Below are 26,446 nucleotides of genomic sequence, written 5' to 3'. Positions count from 1 at the left end.
ATTTTCTCCAGGGGTGATGGGGAGTCATGGGAGAGTTTGGAGCAGGGAGCGACTGTGTTCAGCAGCCCAGTGTCCCCTCACCTCTCTGTCCCCAGAGGCCAAAGCACCATGGAGAGTGGACAGAGAGTGCCCCGAAAGAGCCGGAAGCTAGGCTCCAGCCGCCGGCGGCAGATGCGAGAGCCAGCTGACGGCCAGGATGTCTCTGTGGCCCCCGAGCCAGAGTCCTGGTCCTCCCAGTCAGCTGCAGAACTGCAGGGCTTCTTCCAGGACTGCGGTGCCAAGGAGAGGGGCTTTGTCACTCGAGAGGATCTGGCGGTGAGTCCAAGGCCCCATCCCCCTGAATCCCTTTTCCACAGCCTTCTGAGACCCCCCCATCCCAGGAAAGCAGAGCTTGCCTGCTGTTTTCGCTTTCTCTCATCTCAAATTTGCTCTTAGGAAAGGCTAGGAATTTGTTCATACTAATGTGTAAATGATTGATAAGGCCTTTTGTGTTACCCTCTTCCAGAAATATTTGCATATTAACAAAGGAAAGGTTTTAGGCCAAAGAAGTAACTTGCAAATGGTATAATTTATTTTTATTTTTTTAAATTTTTTTACATCTTTATTGGAGTATAATTGCTTTACAATGGTGTGTTAGTTTCTGCTTTATAACAAAGTGAATCAGTTATACATATACATATGTTCCCATATCTCTTCCCTCTTGCGTCTCCCTCCCTCCCACTCTCCCTATCCCACCACTCCAGGCGGTCACAAAGCACCGAGCTGATCTCCCTGTGCTATGCGGCTGCTTCCCACTAGCTATCTACCTTACGTTTGGTAGTGTATATATGTCCATGCCTCTCTCTCGCTTTGTCACAGCTTACCCTTCCCCCTCCCCATATCCTCAAGTCCATTCTCTAGTAGGTCTGTGTCTTTATTCCTGTCTTACCCCTAGGTTCTTCATGACATTTTCTTTTTTCTTAAATTGCAAATGGTATAATTTTAGGCCCACTGAGCAGGGAAGTTTATCTTGGGGAGCAGTCAGGGCCCTGGAAATCAAACAATGTCAATGACTGCAAACTTCAATGAAACAGAAGACCAGCCAAGGTTGTACATGCCAAGAAGTAATCTTAGGCTGTGAGCTAGACTGAGATTGGCTGGATTTTTTTTTTTTTTTTTTGGTTTCTCTTCATTTTCTACAAAGGGTCCTATGTGGGCTGCTGGAGTCTCACTGGACCTGTTGTCTCCTCCTGATACTGCTCTATGCTCCAGACTTTGTTCTTCCCCCATCAAAACTGACCCTTCCTATATTCCACCCTCAGGCCCACAAAAAAATACAAATGGCTGATGTTAAAATATAATTTTCAAAATGGTTAAAAAAAAAAGACTTTTGAGTAAATATAAAATCAATACTTATCAAAGATCTATCTAATTCATTATTATTATCAATCAGTGAGGGAACCAGTAAGATGTTAGGACAGGTTCAAGGACCATTTGAGAAGCTGGAATATTTATAGGCAATTTGACAGAAGAGTGTTAGGATAAGTTTGCTGAGTTCAGTTTTAAAAATGGCTAATGTCCAACAGGCCATAAATCTTTGGGGTTATCTGTACTACTAGGCAAAAATTATTTTCACCTCTCCTGGACAAAATCTACAAGTTAACAAGTAACTTCGATAAGTCTGGGACCTCTAATGAAAGGTAAACAATGAGATGAACTAAGTGCATTCCTCTCGCCTAGACAACACTTGGGTAGTCTTTACCCCCATATGGTGTTGAAAGGATGTGCTGTCTACCTTTTTGCCTTATTTCCAAGTTTTAGATAATTTCCTGTGATCATAAATAATCTCCAAAGTTTTTTATTTTTGACATAAAACAGTCTGATCTCAGTTGGTTTGACTCGATCATTTCCTTAGATGCAGTGAGGGAGCAAATAAAGCATGTGGACCTCCTTGACTGGGCTCTGCAAATCTAGAGTTTTGAAGTATTGAGCCATTTTAGCTTCTGTCCAGAAGTTTTCATATGGAATCTTAAGTTGGACTTTTAAAACCTCTGTTATTCGCTCTTCTACCTAGAGTGACCATCTGTCCCAGTTTGCCTGGGCTGGAGGGGTCCCTGGGATGTGGGACTTTCAGTGTTGAAACTGGGAAAGTCTTGGGCAAACTGGAACAAGTTGGCCTCCCTACTAATATAGAAACCAAGCATAAGACTTTCTCTAGCATCTTTCACCTGCAGCACCTATAAATGTGAGGGACTTCCTCCCTTCTTGAGGTTCCCAATTTTTCTAAGGTCCCTCTCCTGCCCAGAAGTAACCTTCCTTATCACCTGTTTCCAGGCCAGCTTCCTGAGAGAGCTTTGCAGGCATTGCTTCGACAAGTGCACCTTACAGTGGACTTGTCACAATCGATTAAATGAGAATCATCTTTTAATACAACATCCAGTTACACAACTGATCTATTCAACTATATCCCAGTAAAAAGGAGGACAGATTCTTACTGAAACTGTGTAAATAACTATATTGCCAGAGAAAGGAAAGAGATTCAGGAAAAGTATTGAAGTATTGGTTTCTGAATCGGGGGGGGTCAGTGAGATTCAGATACCATTTAAAATGTTAAATTTCAGTTTATGAAAGCCTAATTTCCTAAACTGAAGGTTAGAGACAGCTCAAGAAGACAGAGAGAAGATTTCCTCATACATCCATAAAAATAAAACAATAGAAAAATAATATCAACTATATTCCCAGCAAATAACCACAACTTGATTTCCTTTAACGATTCATTCAGTTCCATGTAATTAATTCTTCATCTACTGGATCTTGAGTGAGCTGGCTGCTTCTGGACTGAAAAGAGTCCTAGAAATTGTGATCCACTGGCTCAGTCTGAAGGTCGGCTAATGCCAGCTTGGAATCCTGTACCCAAGTAAAGCATCAATAGTTCGTAGAACCTGGTACAGTCCTTTTCCACAAGACTTTGAGTGTGTGCTTTGTGGAAGACACAAACTACCCTGCAGCTTGTAACCAAGCCTTCAGGTAAGGGTAGGAAAGCAGAAATGTGTTTAGTAATGAGACTGAAGGCCTGTAGTTATTACAGTAACTAATAATATCAGAATGGAAGAGAGTAAAATGCTCTATTGGGATATGGTATATAACTATTTCATAAGAGTTTGATTAGTGTTTCCCCTGAAGATAAGAACATATTTTGCATAGTAAAGACATTGAGAAATCTCTAGGGCCTTCCCCTAAAGCATGCAGTTTCTGAAATATTTATATTAAGAGTGTTTTACCTATGTAAACTTAGCCTAGGAAAGGCTGAATATCTTTTCTGATCTGACAGTTCTTCCCACGATGCTCTTATAATAGTGTTGAGGTACTTAATAAATAAAGAGAAAGATAACCTGACATTTTAATTTTATTTTTTTCTAAACTTAGGATCTGATGTTGGGAAGGCAAAACCAAAAGAGCCATCACAGAGGATAGGGCGCTAGATTAAGATAGAATCATGGGATCCTGGGCTTCCCTGGTGGCGCAGTGGTTGAGAGTCCACCTGCCGATGCAGGGGACACGGGTTCATGCCCCAGTCCGGGAAGATCCCACATGCCACGGAGCGGCTGGGCCAGTGAGCCATGGCCGCTGAGCCTGCGCGTCAGGAGAGGCCACAACAGTGAGAGGCCCGCAGAATCATGGGATCCTGGGCAATAGTACTTGGTTTCCTATTTAATCAAAGTGACAATAAAATAAAACATTTTGAAATAAACATAGAAGGCAACACTATTGCAAGGATATTTAGCTCTTTTATAGGGGAAGTGGCTCTGCTTTTTGTTTTAAAGAAAATTAGAACACGATAAAGCCAAAATAAAGCAGAGAAAATTATTCTGCTGAGACATGGAATCAGTTTTCTGGGCAACTTACACAGAAGATTAATAGTAACCCCTTTTTAACCCTTGCCTAGAGCTCTAAGACCAGTTTATCATTTTAATAGAGATGGAGCCAAATTCTAGTTTTGCATTAATATAACATGTGGCAGTAAAACTTTCACAAGATTGATTGATTTTTTTTTTTAACAAATTTATTTATTTGGCTGTGTTGGGTCTTCGCTGCTGCGCACAGGCTTTCTCTAGTTGCGGCGCGCAGGGGCTACTCTTCGTTGCGGTGCATGGGCTTCTTATTGCTGTGGCTTCTCTTGCTGCGGAGCATGGGCTTTAGGCACGCAAGCTTCAGTAGTTGCAGCTGGCACGCTCAGTAGTTGTGGCTCGCGGGTTCTAGAGCACAGGCTCAGTAGTTGTAATGCACGGGCTTAGTTGCTCCACGGCATGTGGGATCTTCCTGGACTAGGGATCGAATCCTGCATTGGCAGGCATATTCTTAACCACTGCGCTACCAGATTCACATTTTTATAATCTTAAACATCATGTAAAGATAATGTTGGCTTATTTGATAAATGAAACAAAATGAGAAGTGTAGGAAATTCAGATTAACTAGTTTCTTCATGAAAAACAAATCCAGATCTTATGAAAAATAGAATATATACTTGTATTATATTTACTATAAGATGGAGAAAACACAGATAGCTATTATATTTGTCTTTTGTAAACCAAAATTATTAAACCAATTTAAGTAATTAATTAATCTTTTAAATAAATTTATTTTATTTATTTATTTTTGGCTGCGTTGGGTCTTCGTTGCTGTGCACAGACTTTCTCTAGTTGTGGCGAGCAGAGTCTACTCTTCGTTGCGGTGCGCGGACTTCTCATTGTGGTGGCTTCTCTTGCGGAGCACGGGCTCTAGGCACCCGGGCTTCTGTAGTTGTGGCGCACGGGCTCAGTTGTTGTGGCTCGTGGGCTCTAGAGCACAGGCTCAGTAGTTGTGGCGCATGGGCTTAGTTGCTCCGTGGCATGTGGGATCTTCCGGACCAGCGCTCGAACCCATGTCTCCTGCATTGGCAGGTGGATTCTTAACCACTGCACCACCAGGGAAGTCCTAAACCAATTTAATTTCATTTGTCAAAGATTCACCTTAATTATCTGAACCTGGCTCCTTAAAAGTTTTCTGAGTTAGCAATTTCTTGTAAGAGGGATCTTTTTTTAAGTCCAGCACATTTAAAGCATTAGAAGTTCAGTTTCTTTTTTTTTTTTTTTTCCTGTGACTTTGGGGGCCCTTAGATTTATATAAACATTTATTTGTCTCTACAAACCAATCCACACAGAACCCCTGTGAGAGATGTAGTACTCTAAGTCATTAATACCCAGATACAGAAAAATATTCACACTCACAATGAGAGTTAAGGGCCGTTCTGAATTACAGACGTGTAGACACACAGACAGGGCTTCTTTTCTCCAACCCTAGCCACAGGTCAAAAGTAAACACAGAAACAAAAACTCTCCAGTTCAGATTTCAAAGAGCTGTTCTCCTCCCCAGCGGGCTCAAAATTCTTAACCGATTTGAGGTCACACCTAGAAAAACAAACACACCACCACCAACAACAAAGGATTAGCAAACCAGATTTTCTGTTGTCTCTCAACCAACAGACACTAGGTCTCCTTCATGTATCCCATGGAGATCTCCAAATGGTCAGTCCATAAAACGGAATTCCCCATCATGGCTACCACCAAAACCAGAAGCAGAAAATCAGTAAAAACAAAAACGTAAAAACTAGAGAAACAGAGTCAGCAAACTTAAAGTTCTGTCACACTTGAGATTCCCTTCAAGAGCCAATGAAAAAAGTTCCTGGGTTCCCAGAGTCCATCTGGGGCTCTTTTTCCAGCAATGCAGTTTCCGGGGTTCTGACAGCTGAGACCACTGGGGCATCTCCATGAACCTCCAAAACTGTCAAAGTAGCATTTCCAAAAAGGTAAAATCATGACCCTTGGACAAAAATAAAATGAGTCTATACCACAGGTTTTATTTAACTCATTTATTAATGAGAAATGTTATGAATGGTTGAAAGAGCATTTTAAAAGCTGGACAATTTAACAAAGAAATGTTAGAATCGGATTGCTGAGATAGATTTTTTTAAAGTTGGTTAATGTACAACAGGCCATAAATCTTTGGGGTTATCTGTTCTGTCAGACAAAAGTTATTTACATCTCTCCTGGACAAAATCTACAAGTTAACGTGTGACTTCATTTAGTCTGGGACCCCTAATCAGTACCATGTGTTGAATTAAGTACATTCACAGAATCTAGAAGATGCTTGGGTGGCCTTGGTCCCCCTGTAGAATACTGAAAGGATGTGCTGTCCACTTTTTGTACTTATTTTCAAGTTTTAGATAATTTTCTGTTCAGTATTCATTGCATTTTATTTATAGAAGTGAAAACAGAGCCAAAAAATGTCCAAGAATAGGGGAAAAGTCAAGTACTTTTGGAACACCCATTCAAGAGTATGAAAGAGCAATTTCAATGAGAGTTACGGATATGAAGAAATTATGGATAAGAAAAAGGTTCAGCATTATATACACCATAATATGATTGCAGCTATGTAAAATATATGCATCTGGGAAAGGTGGGATGGAATTATTTTCATATGAGGAAAGGAGGACACCTTTATTTCTTGCTTCTTCCACCCTGTTGTCTGGAATAGAGATTTTTGAGTTCCGGAGGCTTCTTGCACCTTCATGTAGAGGGTGGCACTGAGGGACAGTTAAGCCTCGAGCTTGAAGTCTGAGGCCCTGCAGACATAGTGGAGCTGCCACAGCAGCCCTGGCCCGAATACTTCAGATTACTTATCTCAGCTTTTATTATTTAAGCCTCAGCTATTTGAGTTTTTCTGTTATCGTTTGTTAGTTTGTTTTTGCTGAATGCATCTGAGCCTAATCCTAACCCCTATGTAATAAAAAAATAATCTAGGATTCATTCTGTATTTAACATGAACAAGCAATTCCGAGTTTTTTTTTTTAAATAAATTTATTTATTTATTTATTTTATTCTTGGCTGCATTGGGTCTTCTTGCTGTGTGTGGGCTTTCTCTAGTTGCAGCGAGCGGGGGCTACTCTTCATTGTGGTGCATGGGCTCCTCATTGCGGTGGCTTCTCCTGTTGTGGAGCACGGGCTCTAGGCGCATGGGCTTCAGTAGTTGTGGTACGCGGGCTCAGTAGTTGTGGCTCATGGGCTTAGTTGTTCCGCGGCATGTGGGATCCTCCTGGACCAGGGCTCAAACCCGTGTCCCTTGCACTGGCAGGCGGATTCCTAACCACTGTACCACCAGGGAAGTCCTCCAAGTTCTAATTAAAATTTTAAACTAGATATTAATATTTTAATGCAGAACATAATCTGTTATACTGCATCACTGAATAGTTTTAGATAATTTTGTGTGTGTGTGTGTGTGGTACGTGGGCCTCTCACTGTTGTGGCCTCTCCCGTTGCGGAGCACAGGCTCCGGACGCGCAGGCTCAGCGGTCATGGCTCATGGGCCCAGCCGCTCCGCGGCATGTGGGATCTTCCCAGACAAGGGCACGAACCCGTGTCCCCTGCATCGGCAGGCGGACTCTCAACCACTGCGCCACCAGGGAAGCCCAGTTTTAGATAATTTTTGAAGACTGATAAACACATTCTGGGGAAATTTGGCTACTGTCCTTTATTAGAGTCCTAAAGGGATGAGACTCAGAACAGGTAGGTTTTGATGTTGGATGGAGGAAGGGAAAAGGTGTGGATGAAGTTCAAGGCACTGCTGAGAGGGCGGCCTTGGATAGGGTCCAAGAGCCTCAAGGGTCTGCCTTGAGGTCAGGTTGGCGGTGGGACTCCAAAACTGGGGAGAGGGGAGGTGGAGATGGCTACAAACACACTCTTCTTTTCTGAGGGTGGCCCAGAGCCCTCCCCAGTGGGAACAGTGCCCAACTTACCTCTTCCTTGCAGGTGGCCAAGTTCAGCTTCCTGGGCAGCAAGGAGGAGCCAGGGATGATCTTTGACTGGGTGGATGTGGAGCGGAAGGGACGCCTCTCCCTTGAAGAATTCAGCTCTGGGCTCAGTATGTCTGTCCTGGGAGGGCCTCTGGGGAGTGTGCCCAGCATGAGGCGAGGCTGGGCAGACAGGAAAGACCCCAGGACTCCCTACCAATCACAGGACCTTCATAACACGCCCAAGGGCAGTTCTGGGCATGGATGATGATACAGATTTCTGTGGAGATGAGAACACTTAGCCTGAGTGGGAAGGCAGTTGGTTCGACGCAGAGCTGAGCCTGAAGACTCTAGCCCAGGAGACTTGACTTCCTTTCCACCAGAGAGAGCAGTTTATTAGCTGGCAGCTCCCCTGAGCATCCCCCTCCTCCAGAGAGGCCTCCAGGCTTGCTTTCTGATACCTCCCCTGTCATCTCCCCAGTAAATCTTTCCCTTGAGCAAGAGGTTAAGCACCACCTGTTCTTGAGACCACAGGCCTTGTTTCTGCCCGAAGAAGGTCACATTCTAGCTTTGGTTAAAGGAAAGCAAGGCCCCAGGGAGCAGCAAAGGGTGATGTTTAGTGGGTGGGGGCTTCCCTGGCCCTTCCTTAGCCCTCACTGGCCAAGGCTACTCCAACACCGGCTTCTCAAGACATGCCCAGAAAGACCTAACGACACCAAAGCCGGAGATGCACAGTATTCCTGCTGAGCTTGATGGGGGAAGACCTTCTGGCCCAGGGAATGGAAGGAGTGGTGTCCTTGCAGAGACCCTGAAAAGCACTGTTCAGCTTTTAAAGTCTGCAAAGCCATCTGGAGTTCTCAGGTCTGCTGAGTGTCCAAGAGTTTGGGGGACAACAGGAAGGGAGGCCAGGAATCTGCATTTATAGGTTGGGGCCGCCCCAGGAGGTGGTTGCTCCAGTTCTGGTGATTGAGAAACCGGGAGTAGGGAAGGGAAATGAGGGTCTGGAATCGGGAGTGGGGCAGAGGGAACGTTTTGTCCATGTAGCCCCAAGAGGCCATCTTCACATCTGTGTCCATTGTGCCCACTATACTGGGGACTTCCCAAGGTCTATGGAACAAAATTCAACCCCCTTCCCAGGGCCTACAGGCCAGCACCATCCAGACCCTTCCAATCTCTTGGGCTCACTCAATACCACTTGCCTGCTCCAGCATGCCAATCTGGCTCTTACCTCAGGGCCTTTGCATGTGCTGTTCTCTCAGCCTGGAATATGCTTCCCTAGAAATCCACATTGCTTGTTCCTTCTTGTTAGTCACATCTCAGTTCCAGTGTCACTTCCTCAGGACACTCCTGACCACCCCCTCTAAAGTAGACTGTATCTAGTCTCTCAGTGGAAATTACCCTGTTCATTCCTTTAGCTCACTTGGCAAATCTACTTAAAAAAAAAAAAAAAAGTGTCCTTTTCAGCATTCATAGACTGTCAGCTCCACCAGGGCAGGGATTTTGGCCAATTTTGTCCCTAGCACATAGTAGATGCTCAATAAATATCCCTTGACTGAGTGAAAAGACTATGTTGGCCACCGTGGAGCTGCTGTGTGACTTCCAGCAAGTCTTTTGGCCTCTCTGGACCTCAGATGTCCATCTGTAAAAGGGACACAGTGTCTACCTTGAGTAGACTCCAAAGGTTGATGTGAGGAATGTATGACCCTGGCCCTGTAAAATGTGACTGACACAGATATAATGATTTCCCCAATGACTGGAGCAAGGCAAGGTGGGAGGTCAAGGGACTGAGCCGAGCCCCACTCTGCTCCCTTCTGCACCCCTCTGTCTCACAGAGAGCATCTTTGGCTCTAGCCCGAGCACCCACAAGCTCCACAGAAGGAGGCCACAGTCCTTCAAGCGAGGATCTGTAGCCACCAGCTTCCCAGTGCAGGAGGAGGCCGACGCTGAGGAGAAGGAGGCGTTCTTTGCCTTCATGGAGCAACTGGAAGCCAGCCACTCACTTCCCGAGTAAGGCCAGCATGGTTGTGGGTGCAGGGAGAGTTACTGCTGGTCAGTGGGGGTGAGGACTCTCCTGGACACAAGGTCGAGTGGGAGCCACCAGGTAGAGCTGGGCAGAAACCCTGGTTTAGCCACTTGTTAGCTGTGTGACTGTGGGCAAGTAGCCTAACCTCCGACCTCTGTTTCCCCGGCCACAGAGTGAGCATAAGAGCTGCTGTGGGATTAAAGCCACGTGTGGAGAAAGCCTACCCACTAGGAGTCCATCCCACTCAACCTCTCCCTCCCTGTCCTGACCTACATGGTCACTCCTCAGAAGGATTAGCGAGTTGAAGGGTCAGCTCCCTAAGGGGACTCAATTCTTAAAAATACAAAGCTACCCGAGGGTGCCATACCCTCCAGGGGTATGATGGGGGATGCTTTTCAGGCATGGTGATGCTTTGAGTTGGGCAGGACTGGAGACAGGAGAGCTTGGAGACTGCCTCAGGCTCTGGGCTTTTGGCGTTCACTCATGCTTAGAGAAGGGGCTCCTGCCTAGAAATGCCCCTCTCACACCCCCCAGGTCCCACTGGGTCTGTTAGAACCAGCAAGGGAATCACCCTCGCCTGTCTGCCCAGGTTCTCCCGCCCCGCAGGGCTCTGTGAGGACAAGCTCTCAGAGGGTGGGGCAGCTGTTGTGGGGCAGGCAGGGTGGGATTGGGGTGGGGAGTGATTTACCCACTTGGCAGCTTTGGCCTGGGCTCAGCCCTCAGGCATCTGTCTTCATGACTTAGTTAAATCCATGTGAAAGCAGCATTTACTGAGTGCCAACTGGGTACCAGACCCCAAGCCGGTGCTTTCACTGGGTGTGTCTCATTCTCCAGTGGCCGTTTTACAAGTAAGTTCAGAGAGAGCATGGGACTTGCTAAAAGGTCACACAGCTAGAGTGGGAGAAGAGAGAAGACAGATGGAAGCCCTGGACCATCGGACTCCCAAGTTCCCCCACCCCACAATTAATCACCAAACCATAGAGAGACAAAGTGTTGTGGGGATTCACAAAGGGAAAGGGCACAACTGGGAAAGGTTCCTGGGGGAGGTGGCATTTGAGCTTCACCTTGTAGGGTGTAAATAGATTTTCGTGGCCCAGGTGCCCAAGTCTCTTGGAGTGTTGCCATTAAAACCGAGGAGTGGGGCTCCCCCTGCCTCCTGGTCCCACCTCGTGTCTAATCTCTGGCTATCCTCCCCTCCCAGGCAGGCGGAAATCTGGCAGCTATGGAGGAAGCTGCAGCAGGAGGAGCCCCAGCTGGCAGGCAACCTGGAGGGCTTTCTGGCCAAGATGAACAGTCGCCTGCAGGAAGCACGGACTGACAAGGAGGTTCTGGAACTGACCCTGAGGAAGTGAGTTGGGGCCGGGGTGCCTTGCCCGGTGTTGGCACACAGTGGGTGCTCTTTACATTTTAGTTGAATCTTAATTGAATTCTCTCAGTTCCAAAGAATGGAGGCCAGGCATCCACTGCAGGGCTTGGGAGCCAGACGGGCAGAGCTGAACTGGAAGAAGGGGTGACAAAGGGGACCTATTGGGGAGGACAGAGTTAGGCCTTCAGCCAAAGAGGGAATGGTCAGTGTGTCTTGGTGCAGGGCCACTGTGGCACCTAACCCCAGGTCACCACTCACATAGATTACAATGCATGTGGGTGATCCTGGGGTTGGTATGGGCACAGCCTTGCCAGGGGATCTGAGTTATGGGGGTAGGAGGACAGCAACAGCTGGAAGTGGGGAGAGAGTGATGGGGCTTTGGGGACTATGAGACAGGGCCACAGGAACCAACATCTTGATGATGGTTATGGGAGTCGGCAGGATGGGATCAGATGATCAATATCAAGGGCACATATGTCAGGAGCTGTTACTGGGATGACTGTTCTCACGGCGACGGGGGTCAGTGACCGCTAGCAGAGTGAGGTGGACAGTAGCATAGACTGCAAACCCAGGCCCAGACCACCTCTGCCAGCAGCAGGGTCCCAGGGTGCTGATGGGCTGCCTGGTCCCTCCCCCCACCCCTTCCAGGCGGGACTCTGACCACCATCGCGAGGTCCAGCAGCTCTATGAGGAGATGGAGCAGCAAATCCGGCAGGAGAAGCAGCAGCTGCAGGCTGAGGTAGGCTCTCCGCGACAGCCAACCTCTCCCCCGGCCCTGAACTCCCCTGCTGGCCGAGCAGCGGGCCGGCCACTGGCCAGTGTGGGGCAGCAGGAGGCTGCTGGGAGTAGATCTTCTCACATCCCTGAGCTCGTATTCCTCAGAGAGGTGGGGTGGGGAGTGTTGAGCCTGGGCCCCCTGCTCACCTCTGCCAGGTCTCGCGTGTCTCCCGGAGCCACTCCTTCTGCTCTCTGGGTTTCTGTCTCCTATTGCCTGAGCCAGGGCAGCTGTCCTAGACCCCTCCTTGTTGAGACATCCTGGACCCTGCACCCTAGGCCTGGGTGGAGGTGAAGTGTGGGGAGAGCCAGCCCAGCCCAGCTGGGTCTTAGATTCGGCAATACAGGGGCTGAGACCTTTCTGCTCCCCAGAGCGACTCCCGGGGCCTGGCCCTCAGCTCCCAGATGCAGGAGGTCCTGGAGGCCAAGGAACGCGCGGTGCAGCGCCTGACTGAGGGCCAGAAGGAGGTGAGTGACGGGTTTCCCCGGGAGCCCAATTTCTGATGATTCACAGACCCTGACACCCATCTCCTGAGGGTTCCCTGGGCTCGTTGGGCTCCTGCATCAGAGCTGGCCCCTAGGAAAGCGATGTCTCTGGCCTTTTTCTGAGATGAGGCTGGGTACTGCAGTGGAAGTACTGGGACATGAGTCAGAAGGTCCAAGTTCAAATTCCTGCTGTTCCAATTAAAAACCATGCAAATCCGAGGAAATAATTTTGCTTGTCCTGGCCTTAGTTTCTCCATCTGTAAAATGGGAATAGCCACATCTACTGCATCTCCCCAGCTAGTTGTGTCAAATGAGGTAATAAATGGGAAAGCATTTTGAAACAGGAAAGCACTGGGCAAATACAAAGTCTCAGCATTGGAGAAGCTTGGTGATAGGGTGGTGTTCAACTTTCATCTCCATTGTCAGCTGAGTGACCTTGGGCAGGTTTTTAACCTCTCTGACCCCTGGTTTCCTTATCAGAGAAATGGAGATCAGAACTTTTGCCTTAGAAGGCTGCTGTGATGATTAGAGATACTATATTTGAGGGCCTAAGATGGTGCCTGGCTGGTAGTAGGTGCTTTACATTATCACAGTTGTTACTGTCGCTGAACCTGACCTAGCTTCCTGGTCAGAATACCTGCTACCCCAACACCTCAGGTCTCATAACCTATAGTCACTTCCAGTTGGCATTGTGCTAAGCCTTTGGGTCTGAGACCCTGCCCCATTGTCTCTTCCCTCCTCAACTTTCAGACCACTGACCTTAGTAAAATCACCATCTGTTGTAACCAGGACAACCTGCATTCTTTCAGCACTGGACCAGGTTCCCAGTCTTCCCCACTGTTGCCTTGGCTGGTCCTGCTACCTGGTCTCACCCTCCTGACATGGGTTGATTTCCCAGGTGCCTCTGCAGTAGCTGCTCCTTGGAAACTGAGGCGGGCCCCTTCTGCCAAGGGAAGAGGTTAGACTTTCCACATGGGACCATTTTGTCCTGTCCCCTGTGGATGTGAAGCCTCTCCCCCCAAGGCTATTCATTCCTTCACCCAACAACTATTTATGGTGCAACCACTATGTGCCAGGAACTGTTCTAGGTTCTGAGGAACATAATAGACACAAATAACTCCTGTCCGCAGAGTTATTGTCTAGTCAGAGAGAGAGATGATAAACTAAATAAGCAAGTAAAATCTATAACATATTAGATAGTGAAAGTGCTAAGGAGAATAAAGTAAAGCAGGGCAGGGGGACAGAAGGGTTTTGATAGGGGAGTCAAGGAAGGCCTCACTAAGATGATGACTTTGGAGGAAAGACCTGAAGGAGGTGAGGAGTGGACCATGTGGTATCTGGGGGAAGAGCAGTCCAGGCAGAGGGAATAGCAAGTGCAAAGGCCCTGAGGTGGGTAGGATGTGTTGTGAATGTTCAAGGACCAGCAAAGAGACCTGTGGGCTGGAACAGACTGAGGGAGCAGGTGGGGGAGGAGGCGGTAGTGGGAGAGAAGGTCAGAGATGTAACAGAGGTGGGGTTGGGGGGGGGAGACTGTGCAGGGCCTTGGAGGCTATTGTGAGGCCTTTACCTTCCATACGGCATGGTCAAAAAGCTCTCCACCTCCCAGTCTTGCGACCTGCTGTTGGATCAGGAGCTCCTTGCAGACCAGATGCACTCAGAGGTGAGCAGCCACTGCAGAATGCTGAGCAGAGGAGGGTGTGATCCCATGTACGCTTCAGGCCCTTGTGGTACTGGCAGTGTGTGTTTCTTACACAGTTCCCTCTCTCTTCCCCATCCCCCAAATTCCAATGTCTCTCCCGGGTGGGAGGTAATGGAGCTAATTAGGCCAGTGAGGGGGTAACAGCCGCCCCCCGCCCCAATCCTATGTTTTAAGCTGGGTGTCCAGGAGCCTGGAGTCTGTGCCCCACAGGGGCCTTGGAAGGCTGTTTGCTCCCCTGAAGGGCACCTGGGCTTCCCTCCTCCTCGCCCTCCACCTCCTGCAGCTGGAGGCCCAGCTCTACCGCCTCAGCAGCACACACCAGGAGGCCAGCTCGGAGAACCAGCAGCTTCGGGAGGCCCAGCGTGACCCGGCCGGGAGGCTGGAAGAGGTGCGGGGGCAGCTGCAGGTGACCAGGGAACACCTGAACGCCACCAAGGGCCGTGTGTCCTGGCAGATGGAGGAGGAACCGAGGCAAGTAGCTGCCACCCCTGGGCTGTGCTGGAGACCAGGGGCTTCCTGGAAGAGGGGAGGGCGGCTCTGAGTTCTCCGAGGCTCTGCTCAGTGCCCAGAGCACACAGACTCCTTCCTTAAACCTCACAACAGCCCTGCCAGGCTGGGATTATCATGCCCATTTCTCAGACGAGGAGACAGACAGGGGAAAGTCATGTGCCCAGACACACATGACATATGAATCACACAACTGGGATTCACACACACACACACACACACACACACACACACACACACACACAGGCTAGTGCAGTGCTGGATCCTTGGCAGGTACAGCACCCACTCTACTCGTTACAGGTCAGAGGAGTGGGATGGGCCAGAATAGTAGGGAAGGCTTCCTGGAGGAGGTGAGGCTCCATATAGGCCTGGAAGGATGAGCAGGATTGGAGGTGGGGAAGGGTAGGGGGTGTGTGCCAGGACAGAAGCACTGCCAACGGGAAGACTGGGAGGAAGGACTAGCGGTGAGGTGCGCACCCAGTGGTGATGGATGCCGACAGTGTAGGCGTGACCTCTACCCGCCCCTCCCCTGACCTTAGCTTCCTGCACCCTTTCTAGTGTCCCCAGAGCAGGTGAGGAGAAGGCCTCAGTCTCCTCTGAGGAGGCTCCCCTGCCTGGACTGACTGGGGACAGCGATGACTGGGACCAGCTCCTCAGCAGCTTCAGCAGCACCCGCCACAGTGCCCTGCAGCTCTCCAGGAGCCCACCCCCAGCTCCGAGAGCCTCCTCAGGCCCCCAGACACCCCAAGCGGTCAGGCAGATCTCCATCCCGGAGCCGCGTGCTTTTCTCTTTGGTCAGGAGCCACCTTCAGATCCAGATGGGTCTCCAGGAAGCCCCCCTGGGGTGCCTTCCGGGACCGAGGAAGAGAAAGGAGTGAACCCAGAGGGGCAGGACATCAGCCCAGAGCAGACTGGAGAGCCCCCCAGCCTGGAACCTAAGGAGGAGTCAGGGCCTAGCCCTGGGCTCCACTTCCGCTGGGGGCTTCCAGGGGCTCCAGCTGGGGAGTCAGGGGGCCTGGTGGCAGCTGCGCTCAAAGTGCTCATTCCTTTGGAGGATGGGGCCCCTCCTCATGTGACCTCTCCCCCTCCCCAGGCCCCAGCTGGGCCCAGTGAACAATTCCAGGCCTCATACCCAGATGACGAGGGCTCCGGGCCTGGGCCTGTCCCAGCCAAGCCACCTAGGCAGAGAGAGGCCCTCCATCAGGACCCACATGCCGCTGGCTCTGAGCCAGGGCTGGGGTCCTCAGGAGCTGGAGCCTTCACGGCAGGGCTGGATGAGCCCTCCCAGGGCCTGGAGTCTGTGGGTCAGGCTCCCACAGAGGGATTGGAGCAGGGCAAGCTGAGCCCAGATGCACAGGAGGGCCATCTTGGGGGACTACAGGAAGCTCACAGCCAGGTCCTTGGGCCTGGAGGGCTGCCTGCCCTACCCCACCAGAGTCCGGAAGAGGAGCCCAGGACTGACGAAAGGAAAGCAGGGGACCAAGGAGGGCAGGATTTCAGGTCAGAGCTGTCCATTGAGGCTCATGGCCTGAAAACTGGGCACCCGGAACTCCCCCAGCACGATTCCCCACCTGCTCCTCTCCCACCTGACAGAGCACAGGCTCAGGCTGAGGCACAAGCCCCAGCTCCTGAAAAACCATCACCTTCAAGGGGCTCTCCCCGCACAGGGGCTCAGCCTGGGGATGCAGCAGGGCCCCAGGAGCCCACACAAACCCTCCCCACCAGGGCTGAGCTGGAAGCCCAGCCCAGGCTCCAACCTACAACCGCTCACGCAGTAGAAGAACCAGGGTCCCCTCAATCCAGGGAGCCAAGGGCAGAGAACAGGCCTGAAGATCCAGGAATGGACTCCGGAGGCATTGGGCTGACCCCATCCCCAGGGGACTGCACGGTCAGTGAGCCTTTGGCCAATCCTGATTACGCCTTCCACGTCATCTTCCTGGGAGACTCAAATGTGGGCAAAACATCCTTCCTGCACCTGCTGCACCACAACACCTTCGCCACTGGGCTGACAGCTACTGTGGGTAAGGGCCACTTGGGAAGGGCGGCAGGGGAGGGAGGGGAGAACTGGGGGACCAGGCTGAAGAGCTGGAGCAGGCCCAGAGCAAGCCATCCCTGAGGAAGCTGTAGGTTCTGCCCTCACCACAGGCCCTGCATTAGACATTATTTTATATGGGCATAATCTGGCTATTTTACTAATCATCTCTAATTACAGGTAATTGGCTTTTTCTGCATTGATCTGATTAGCTAATAATGTGCCACATCAACAAAGCACCCTGCAATTTAGCTGCCAGCACTGGCTGATGGTGAAAACAAGCAGGTCTCCAGCCACGTGGCCCCTGGGCAGGCCACCGCAGGGTCCCTGCTGCTTGAATTTGCTCAGGACCGACCCTAGGCCAGACTGTGGCAGGAAGTGGCCTTTGGCAAGTTGAATATTTTATGCAGAATGTATTTGTAGAGTGGGGTAAGTTAGGAACACAGGTCCCTGAGCTCAAAACCCAGCTCTGCCACTTACTAGTGGTATGAACTTGAGCAAATTATTTAACCCCTCTGAGCATAATGGGGGCAACAGTAGTGCTGACCTCATAGAGGGGCTGTGAGAATTAGTTCAGTTAATACATATCAAGTTCTCGGAATAATATCTGGCATGTATTAAGTGCTCAATATTAGTTATTTTTATGGTTATTATTATAAGTAAATTTTTGATAATGTCTAATTCAGTGGCTTCTGCAAATGAAATGTCCCATAGCACAAAGCCTCCTCTCTCTAAAAATATTGGGATATGTGGCCACTTGAACACTGCATAGAGCCACAGAAAAGAGTTTGTGGGAACAGCCATCTTAGGAGCAAAGTTGGAATGGTCCACGTCTTTGTGTCCCATCAGGGTGCGTGCTGATGGGGATCAGTGCTAGACCAGTGGATAAAGTTCTCAAACTTCATGTAAGAGAGGCCCCCCAGGAAAAGTTCTTGAAATTTTCTCTGCCTGAGAATCCTCACCTGGGGAGCCAATTAAAAATGCAGACTTGTCAGGAAAAGGGGACCCATAGGAGACCTGGTCTGATGTTGAACAGGGTCACAGGGTCTGCAAGGCCACCACCCTTAATCACCTAAGCTACTGGTTACTGACCACCTACAATGCACCAGGCATACATGCCTTATTCCTTACATCAGCCCTCCCTGTGATTGAGCCTCTCCCATTATTATGTGGTAAGAAGTTTCCACAAAATTCAGTAGAGAAAAATACAGACTGCATAACTGTAAAAAGACAAGGCAACTTTGCATGCACTGCTAGCCATCTGGGAGGACCTGAGATCCAGGTGTGTGATCCAAATCTGTCCCACTGCTAGCTGTGGTTTGGTGCCCTTGGTGGCTGTCATCCATCTGGTTTAACTATCACTGGGGACGATTCCAGCTTCCTCAGCCATAAACGTTTCCCCACTCAGCATCACCCTGCTCCATTCCCACCCCCCTTTCTCACCTGCCTCCATTTGAGAACAGGGCTGCTGGAGGACCAGAGCCAGAGCCCATCAAGTTATAGCTGATTGTGCATTTTTTTGAGGCTTCTCCGAATCTACCCCCATTTTACAGATGAGGAGGACAAAGAATTGAAGGCCCAGTTAAATTTCTTGCCCTACCTGGGCTCCAAAGTTCATACCCGGGGCCACCTGCCTTCAAAGCACACGCCCCCACTCCAGAAGTTTTACCCTCTTATGGGTTCAGCCTTGCCCTCTCCCTGGGGTTGTTCATGTAAAACAGCAGATTCCTTGGGAAGCTGAAAACATTATATTTCTAACAGGTTATGTGGTTAAGTTGTAACATGTTTCAGGGAGGGTGCAGGGGATACATGGGTGGATTGAGGAGGGTGATGGGCAGGGAGGTGGAAAGTGGGAGTAAAGTTACTAAATGCAAGGGTTTAGTTAGGGTTAGGGTTGCTCAATAGATCACACAGTGGGTATTTAAGAAGAGGCTGGATATCATCACGGGGGGTGGGATTGGATAACCTCAGAAGTTCCTGCAGACCCTGGGCTTCCTTAGACCTGGAGGAAAGGGGGCAGTAAGGAGAAATGGAGGGACTTCCCTGGCGGTTAAGGGACTCTGCGCTTCCATTGCAGGGGACACGGGTTCAATCCCTAGTCGGGAACTAAGATCCCGCATCCCGTATGCCACGTGGTGCGGCCAAAAAATAGAGAAGTGGATGCTACAGACAGACTTTTGCTTCAGCATTTTGCTGAGGTCAGGACTCCCATCTGCCACTTCTCCCAGCTTCCTGTGGAGAGCATGGGTGTGGGGGGTGGTCTGTGGCTTCAGTCACCACCAGGGACAGCAGCAGGTGCTTCTGGGGGCTGCATGAGAGACCTAGACCTTGAGGAAGGTCTTACCAGCTCAGGGATAATATGAGGAGATGCCCCTTTCCGGAGCTGGTCTGGGTCCTGCAGTGGGCTCAGCATGGACAAAGCAGCCCCTCTCTATCAGCCCCACCCGGCCTGGTGTCCCTGGGAAGTGGACGTTGGCTGGAAGGTGCTCCCCAAAGATTCCAAAACTCCCTGGGACTTCACTATTACTACCATATTTCCAGGCACAGGAGGTGTCTAGAACCATGACACAGGGAAGGGTGGGTCTGTGAAATTTGAGGAGCTGGGGCTCAGGGAGGTGAGAATTCATAGTGATAATAAAAATTACCACCTCCTAAGCACCCCCTAGAAATTAGGCTGAACCTTGGACATAAGTCATTTAATCCTCCCAACCACCCAGTGGTGTGGGTTTTTTTAAATTGCCACCTTGCACATGAGGAAGGAAGGCTCAGAGAAGTGAAGTGACTTGCCTGAGGCCACACAGCCAGTATAGCAGCAGAAGGTGGACAACTCACGGCCCAACTGGTCATCCTTGAAGCCAACATTCCTTCCAACCTCCCAGGCTGCTGTCTGGGTAAAGGGGGAAGATGCATGCAATAATTAGGAATGAAACAAGAAGTATTATAAAAAATAAATTAACAAAACTGATTTTCCTGAGTAGCCTGAGGAATAAACACTGCCGTGCAGTTGAGAAGACAGATTTTTTTTGTAGAGGTAAAAACAATGCAAGGTGCCTCACGCTGGCCAACTCTCAGGGCGGGAGTGCAGTGGGAGCTGCGTGGCCAGGGAAGGCTTCATAGAGGATGTGGGCCCTCAAGTATGGATGGGATTTGGAGAGCAAAAGGGAAGCCCAGCAGCTGGAGGTTCCCATCCCACCCTGGCTGGTATTGGAGACAGGTATGTATTCAGGCAGGCCTCAGCTGCAAGTCTGGGATGGTAACTTGAAGTCAAGTAAGCTTGACTCTCCTCTGTGTGTCCTAGGAGTGGATTTTCGGGTCACGAGCCTGCTGGTGGACAACAAGCGCTTTGTGCTGCAGCTCTGGGACACAGCTGGCCAGGAGAGGTAACGAGCACTGTCGACATTACTGGCTGAGTCTGGGCTGCAGAGGAGTGGAGGGCAACCCCGACCCTGAGGAGTCCAATATGGGCTAAGAGGCAACCAAGTGCAAATGCACCTTCTACCCCTGATGATTCAGGAGGTCAGGAATGGAGAGATGAGTCCAGATCCCATGCAGGAGACAGGACAGCAGACCCAGAGTTCCCCTCAGCATGGTGGGGCACCTGTGATGGCCATTCCAACAGGGGACAGCCACCCAATCGCCTGTCCTTCTGAAAACGCTGGCTTTCCACTTTCTGGTTAAGCCGTAGTGATCAAAACTGAAAAGGCACATCTTCTGTGACCCAGAAGTTCTACTTCTAGAAATTCATTCTATTGATAAACTCATACATGACTATAATATCAAAGGGACCAAGACTGTTCATAGCAACACTGTTTATATTATGAAACATTGGAAACAAACTAAACACCATCAGTAATGGACCAGTTAAATATATTAAGTCTCTCCACACAATAGAATATTATGAACACAAAAAAGATGGAGGACCCTCTTTATGTACCAATAGGGAAATATCTTCAAGACATTTTATTATGTGGATAAAACAAAGTACAGAATACTGAATATTAATAGGTACAGTGTTTTACACTGTATTTGTTTAAACAGTACGTATATAGGTATATGTGTGTGTGTGTACATATACATTTATGTATCAATATATATATATAATACCTCTGTGAAACTATTTAAGAAATGGGTAAAATAAACTTCTTGCTATCAAAAAAAAAAAAATGGGGAACTCTGGCTGCCTCTGGGGGTGGCTGCAGGATGAGGGTGGGGTTGGCTGGGAGAGACTTTTCACGGGGTGCCCTTTGGTACCTTCTGAAATTTGAGCCATGAGGACTGTTACCTATTAACAATAAGCACACTGTAAGAAGGAAAATACATGCACGTTCTCTTTGGGAAGCAATTAGAAGCAGATGGAGTGGCTGAGACCTAGAGAGGTCAGGGCTTGGGGTCAGGCCGCCTGGCATGGCCTGATGCGGACTCTCTGGGCAGGTACCACAGCATGACGCGACAGCTGCTCCGCAAGGCTGATGGAGTGGTGCTCATGTACGACGTCACCTCCCAGGAGAGCTTTGCCCATGTGCGCTACTGGCTGGACTGTCTCCTGGTGAGCTGATGGCTGCTGGAGTTGGCCCCAGTGTGCGGAGTCAAGAGGGAACTTGTATCCTTCCCACTCCCTCTTTTCTCCCAGGATTACAAATGACACAGCAGACATATGGGTGACATAATCTACTGAGGGTTTGTGGCTGGATGGGCTGGGAACATAGTAGTACAAAGAAACTACAACCACATAGTACGGCCTCCAAAACAAACTCTTTCCTTTATCCTATGACCATTTTTTCCTATATACAGAAGCTCTGTGATGTCTTCTTAACACCTGGGGATAATGCAAGTCTAGTGCCACTCTAGGTGATCATTCCTCTGTTCACACATCTCTAGTTCTTTCCCCCACGTACTTACTTGCTGTATGTATACATGCTGAAACTCTGCAGTATGTGCTAGCACAGAAGAGGGGTATGAAGAAAGATATGTTGTCTTCTCTCTAGAAGTTTCTAGTCTAGTTGAAGAGATGCAAGAGAAGCAGGATAAGGTGATACATGAGGGGAGCTGGGTTCTGGGTTCTGATAAGACCTGGGTTTGTATCCCAACTATCCCATCCCAACTCTGTGACCTTGGACAAGTGACTTAAACTCTCTGAACTTCAATTTCCCAACTTTTCTCATAGAGCAGTTGTGAGGATTAACTGATATAACTGCTTTCAGCACAGCACCTGGTATACAGTAAACTTTCAGTAAACAGAAGCTATTATTATTATTATCCATGAAACAATTAGGAGATGAGCCAAGGCAGCCTGCATAGTCAAATGCTGGGCTGCTCAATACAGGCAGGAAAGAGAAGCACGGACAGGAGCAATCTAGGAAGGCTTCCTGGGGGAGGTGACTTTGAGGTTGGCCTTGGAAAGTGGGTGACATGTTTGCAGGCAGAGAGGTTCACTGCAGATGGAAGGGAAAGTGTCAGAGGTGGGAAGAGTGTGGAGTGGGTGTGATATGGAAAGGTGGGCATGTGTGGAGGAAAGTGGCACACAGTCAGCTTCCTGGAGAGTATGGCCAAATCTACCCAGGGCCTGGCACACAGCAGGCGCTCAACGTGTGTTGCTAAGGGAAGATGTTCTGTGTACAGGATGCAGTGTCTGACAGCGTGGTCGTCCTTCTCTTGGGAAACAAGACAGACTGTGAGGAGGATCGGCAAGTGTCCACCGAGGCTGGGCAGCAACTGGCCCAGGTGAGTACCTGGGCATCAGCCCCTCCCCCAGCCTGGGTTGGGCAGACCCCTCCCTCGAGGGTAATGAATAGGTCACCCTGGCTGATACCACAGAGAAGGATCCATTCCTGCCCTTGCTCCATCAAAGACCGACAGCCTCCCCCACACCCGGGGCCTAAGACCCAAACACGAGAAGGTAACAGTGGGCATGACGTTGAACCTCACTGTTGAATTAGCAAATCCCCACAGTGTCCCTACCTACCTAAAAATATCTTCAGAGTAAAAATCTTTTTAAGCTTCACTTAAAATTCCCAATCAAATCTTAATTTTATCTCTGGTCTCCAATTAACATAACATTCCTTCTAATTTATTCTATCTTAAGATCCAAATTCTTCCCTGGGAAGATTGCATCAAAAGCCCTGTCACCAGACAGGGGACAGTGGATACTATTTATTTATGAATAGAACTGAACTACATTCCAGAAAATCTGGAGAATAATAAAGGTGGAACAAAGACTCTCGCTCCCTGCCCTACCTCTGACACCACCCCTCTTGGCATTTCCATATCGTATTTCCTTCCTGTTTCTTCTCTCATTTCTCCTGATCATGAGGTCATCATTGTGACTCCTGGTTGGTGGGAACTTTTTCCTCTTAAAAGTAGTAGCTCAAAAAAAAAAGAAAAAAAAAGTAGTAGCTCGTCTCCTTGACACAGTAATTCCTCCTCTAGCAATTTATCCTAAGGAAAGAGTCAGAAATAATAATTCTTGAGAGAATGACGTACTGGATACCCGTGTATTATGTATAATTGAACATTTGTATGAGGATATTCTTTACAGTGTTATTGATAAGAACAAACCTTTGGTGGTTAATTTGTGGAGCTTCATGTGAGAGGCTAGCATTTGCCATTAAGAATCCTGTTCTAAAAAATATTTAAGGGTGTGGAGGAAATGCTTACAATATAACGTGAAGTCAGAAAAGCAGCCGCATCTCTGGGTATAGGTTAGGTTGAATCAGTCAAATCTGATATTTGACTGTTTGGTGTCTATCAAAACAGCACTTTCATATGCTTAACCTAAAGTATAACGACGTTTAGCCCACCCCCTCACCCCCCAATAAAAGGGTTATATAAAACACAATGGAAATATATACTCAAATACTAACAGGAGTGTTTTATATTTTGTATTTCTACTTTTTTATGCTATATTTTCAAATATTTCCCCCAATTAAATATTTTTAAAATTAAAAATACATAGAACTAATGACTTAAAAATGTCCCCAAGGACACTCCTCCAAGTTGGGACACAGGCTTCCCACCGTCACTCTGAATGCTGTGGAGTTTTCTAGGTGGCATCGTTGATACCTTGTCCAGCCATGGTGAAGAGACAGTGGGCAGAGGGGCAAGGCTGGGGGCCATGGGCCACAAGGAGGCGGAGATGGGCTGCCTCACCGGTTGGGGTTGCCTGGGGGTGTACTGGGTGGGACTCTGTCTGATGATCAGGTCTTTGGTGGTGGGCACTGCCACCTAGACGCTCAGTGGTCTCCCCCATGGCACCTGTACCCTATCTGTCTGGCTGCAGGAACTGGGGGTCTCCTTTGGAGAGTGCAGCGCTGCCCTGGGTCACAACATCCTGGAGCCTGTGGTGAACCTGGCCCGGTGAGTGCCGCCCTGCTGCTCCCCGCCCAGAATCTTCTGGACAGCCTTCAGCTGACTCATGTGGGAGGGGAAGGCCCATTCCGAGGAAGCACCTGTGAAAGCACAGGGCTCAGGAGTCTGGGGAAGGAGAGAGAACACTGCATGGAGTCTCCTCACTCCAATTCTACCAGTCCTGTTAGCTGCACCTGGGAAATCTCCCGTCCCCTCTCTGAGCCTTGGTGCAGTGGCCGAGGGGCCGGGTTTGATCCCTGGTTGGGGAACTAAAATCCCACAAGCCAAGCGGCGCGGCAAAATGCCTCTCAGTGGCCTGTATTGGCTCCAGTGCCATCTCCCTGCCCACGCCACCCCCCCTCCCCCGCCGCATAAGCTTCAGCCGCTCAGAGGGACCCTGCCTGACCACACCCCCTCCCACCGCTATGATTACCTTCTCTGTGTCCTTCAAAGCCCTTCTTGAAAAAAAAACACAAAAGCCCCTCTTGACAAACTGTAGTTACACATGCATTTGTCTGTTTTCTTTTTGCTGCCTGCCTTCCCTACCAGGCTGTAGCTCCAGGAGGGCAGGGTCATGTCTGTTTTGTTCAGCCCCTCCTCCTGGGGCCTGTTCAATAAATGAATGAAGTGAGTGAGGGGGGAGGGGTATTAGGCCAGATGATCTCTGGGCCCCTTCTCTGACAAAGCAGCTAGAGTGAGCTTGCTAAACTTCAAACCTGATCATGCCAGATCCCTCCGACAGGAAACTGCTCAGTGGCTTCCCTTTGCTTTAGGATAAAAGCCCAAGTTCCTGAATGTGGCTTCCTGGCCGGCAGAGCCCTGAATCCCTGCTGCCTCCAAGGCTTCTTTCTGGCCATTTAGTCCTTAGGCTCTGTGATTTAGGACAGAGCCAGGCACACAGTAAATATATTGTGAATAAATGAATGAACGAAGGGGCTTTGCTTCCCCAACCCCCAAGCTCTCTCTCGACACTGAGCTTTTGCCCTCTGCCTAGAACACACCTCTCCCTCTTTTCTGCTAGTGAACCCTTGTCCACTCCTCAGTCTCAGCTCCATCTCTGCCTCCTTGTTCCCTAAATCCCTCCAGGACCTGGTGTGAAGTCCCTCTGTGTGCCTCCCCATTCCTGGGTCCTGATCGCCCCTTCCCCTCTCTGTCTCTCTCACTACTCAAGGCAAGGACATGATGGCTTCATTGTCATAATCAGAGTCCCTTGCGCCTGGCACACAGTAGGCTACAGAGAATGCCAGAAAAGAGACAGGAAGCCGAAGTCTCCGTGGCCCCATTTTTCTGGTGCCATGTGGAACGCAGGACAGGGGCACAGCAGCTGGGAGAGAGGAAGCTCGGGGGGCAGCCCCCCAGCTGCACCCCTGGGCCCCTCCCTGCTGCCCCTGGGAGGTGAGAGAGAGGATTGATGCCCAGGCATCTTCACGCAGGTCACTCAAGATGCAAGAAGACCGCCTGAAGGGCTCACTGGTGGAGGTGGCCCCCGAGAGGCCACCCAAGAGAGCTGGCTGCTGCTCCTGAGCACCTGGCCTGGCCAGGTTAGGTGGGCCACCTCCCTGGGTTTCCTGTTCCTCGGGTCCTGTCCCACCTGCCTGGACACAGCAATGACAGAGACAGCCAGCTTGGAAGTTCAGGAAAATCCTCCTCGGGGCAGGACTTGGATCCCAGGGGAGTGGCTGCACTAATGCTGCCCTTTGTACTCCAAAGGACTTTTCTGAGTAATAAGACTGGTAGTGGGGGGGGGGGGGGAGGTTAAAACTCTTTAAAGAAAGAAGAGTCTAGAAAAGTGACTTAAGGAAAATACACCACAATATTGGCAAAACATCTCTGGGTGGTAAAATTACAGGGTAAATGTGTGAGGGTGTTTTCCCTCTTATAGGTATTTGTATTTTCAGATCTTCTATAATGATTGGGTATTGCTTGTGTAGTCAGAAATAAGAGCAAATATGGAAGGGTGGGAGAGAAACTTTTCAAAGAACTTGCTTTGGTGCCGATTACAAATTGATATGGCCTGTTAATCACAAAGTACACTGTTTATTAAAGCAGCCCCACTGTTCCATGCCTGGCAAAGCCGGTGAACCTTGTCACACTCACTGTATCTGTTTGCAAGCATGGGGTTCTTTCGAGCAGAATCCGATTCCTGGGGAAGAGCGATGTTCTGATGGCCCCTGATATGCTCCATCCCCCCTGTCTCCCTGAGTCCCAACCCCACTCTCTTTCCCCAAGATGTGCCTCTAAGGGGCCACATTTGGGGATCCCACTCCTGGCCCCATGCCATGGTGCCCCTGGTGCAGCCCTCTGCCTTGAGGTGTCAATCTCTGGATACACTTGAGGCGCAGCTGGGGTGTGGCTGGTAGAGCCTGGGGAGCCACAGGGGAAACTGGATTCAGATTATTCAAGGGTCCCTC

At 49.4% G+C, this 26,446-nt stretch overlaps 1 protein-coding gene across 1 annotated transcript; it reads left to right on the top strand.

Moving 5' to 3' along the window:
- The first annotated feature begins 97 nt into the window (after window positions 1–97).
- Window positions 98–25,559, top strand: RAB44 (RAB44, member RAS oncogene family). The gene is made up of 13 exons (XM_029244419.1): window positions 98–315; window positions 7,824–7,935; window positions 9,637–9,811; window positions 11,029–11,175; window positions 11,842–11,932; window positions 12,340–12,435; window positions 14,436–14,623; window positions 15,218–16,680; window positions 19,990–20,071; window positions 21,123–21,237; window positions 22,311–22,412; window positions 23,968–24,044; window positions 25,469–25,559. The coding sequence occupies exons 1-13, from the start codon at window positions 109–111 to the stop codon at window positions 25,557–25,559; spliced, it is 2,946 nt and encodes a 981-aa protein (XP_029100252.1). The 5' UTR covers window positions 98–108.
- The last annotated feature ends 887 nt before the right edge of the window (window positions 25,560–26,446 follow it).

Source organism: Monodon monoceros, unplaced genomic scaffold (genome assembly GCF_005190385.1).
Source record: "Monodon monoceros isolate NGI ecotype Baffin Bay Population unplaced genomic scaffold, NGI_Narwhal_1 Super_Scaffold_3, whole genome shotgun sequence".
NCBI classification, from domain to species: Eukaryota; Metazoa; Chordata; class Mammalia; order Artiodactyla; family Monodontidae; genus Monodon; species Monodon monoceros.
Note: the sequence above shows the minus strand (reverse complement) of the source record. Positions and strands in the feature narration are given on the sequence as shown.

What these genes read in the sequence shown, in the direction of transcription:
- RAB44 (XM_029244419.1), top strand. Translation starts at nt 109, where the DNA reads ATGGAGAGTGGACAGAGAGTGCCCCGAAAGAGCCGGAAGCTAGGCTCC. An exon ending in GCCAGCCACTCACTTCCCGA is followed by an intron (nt 9,812 to 11,028) that starts GTAAGGCCAGCA and finishes CTCCCCTCCCAG; the next exon opens with GCAGGCGGAAATCTGGCAGC. An exon ending in CAGATGGAGGAGGAACCGAG is followed by an intron (nt 14,624 to 15,217) that starts GCAAGTAGCTGC and finishes CACCCTTTCTAG; the next exon opens with TGTCCCCAGAGCAGGTGAGG.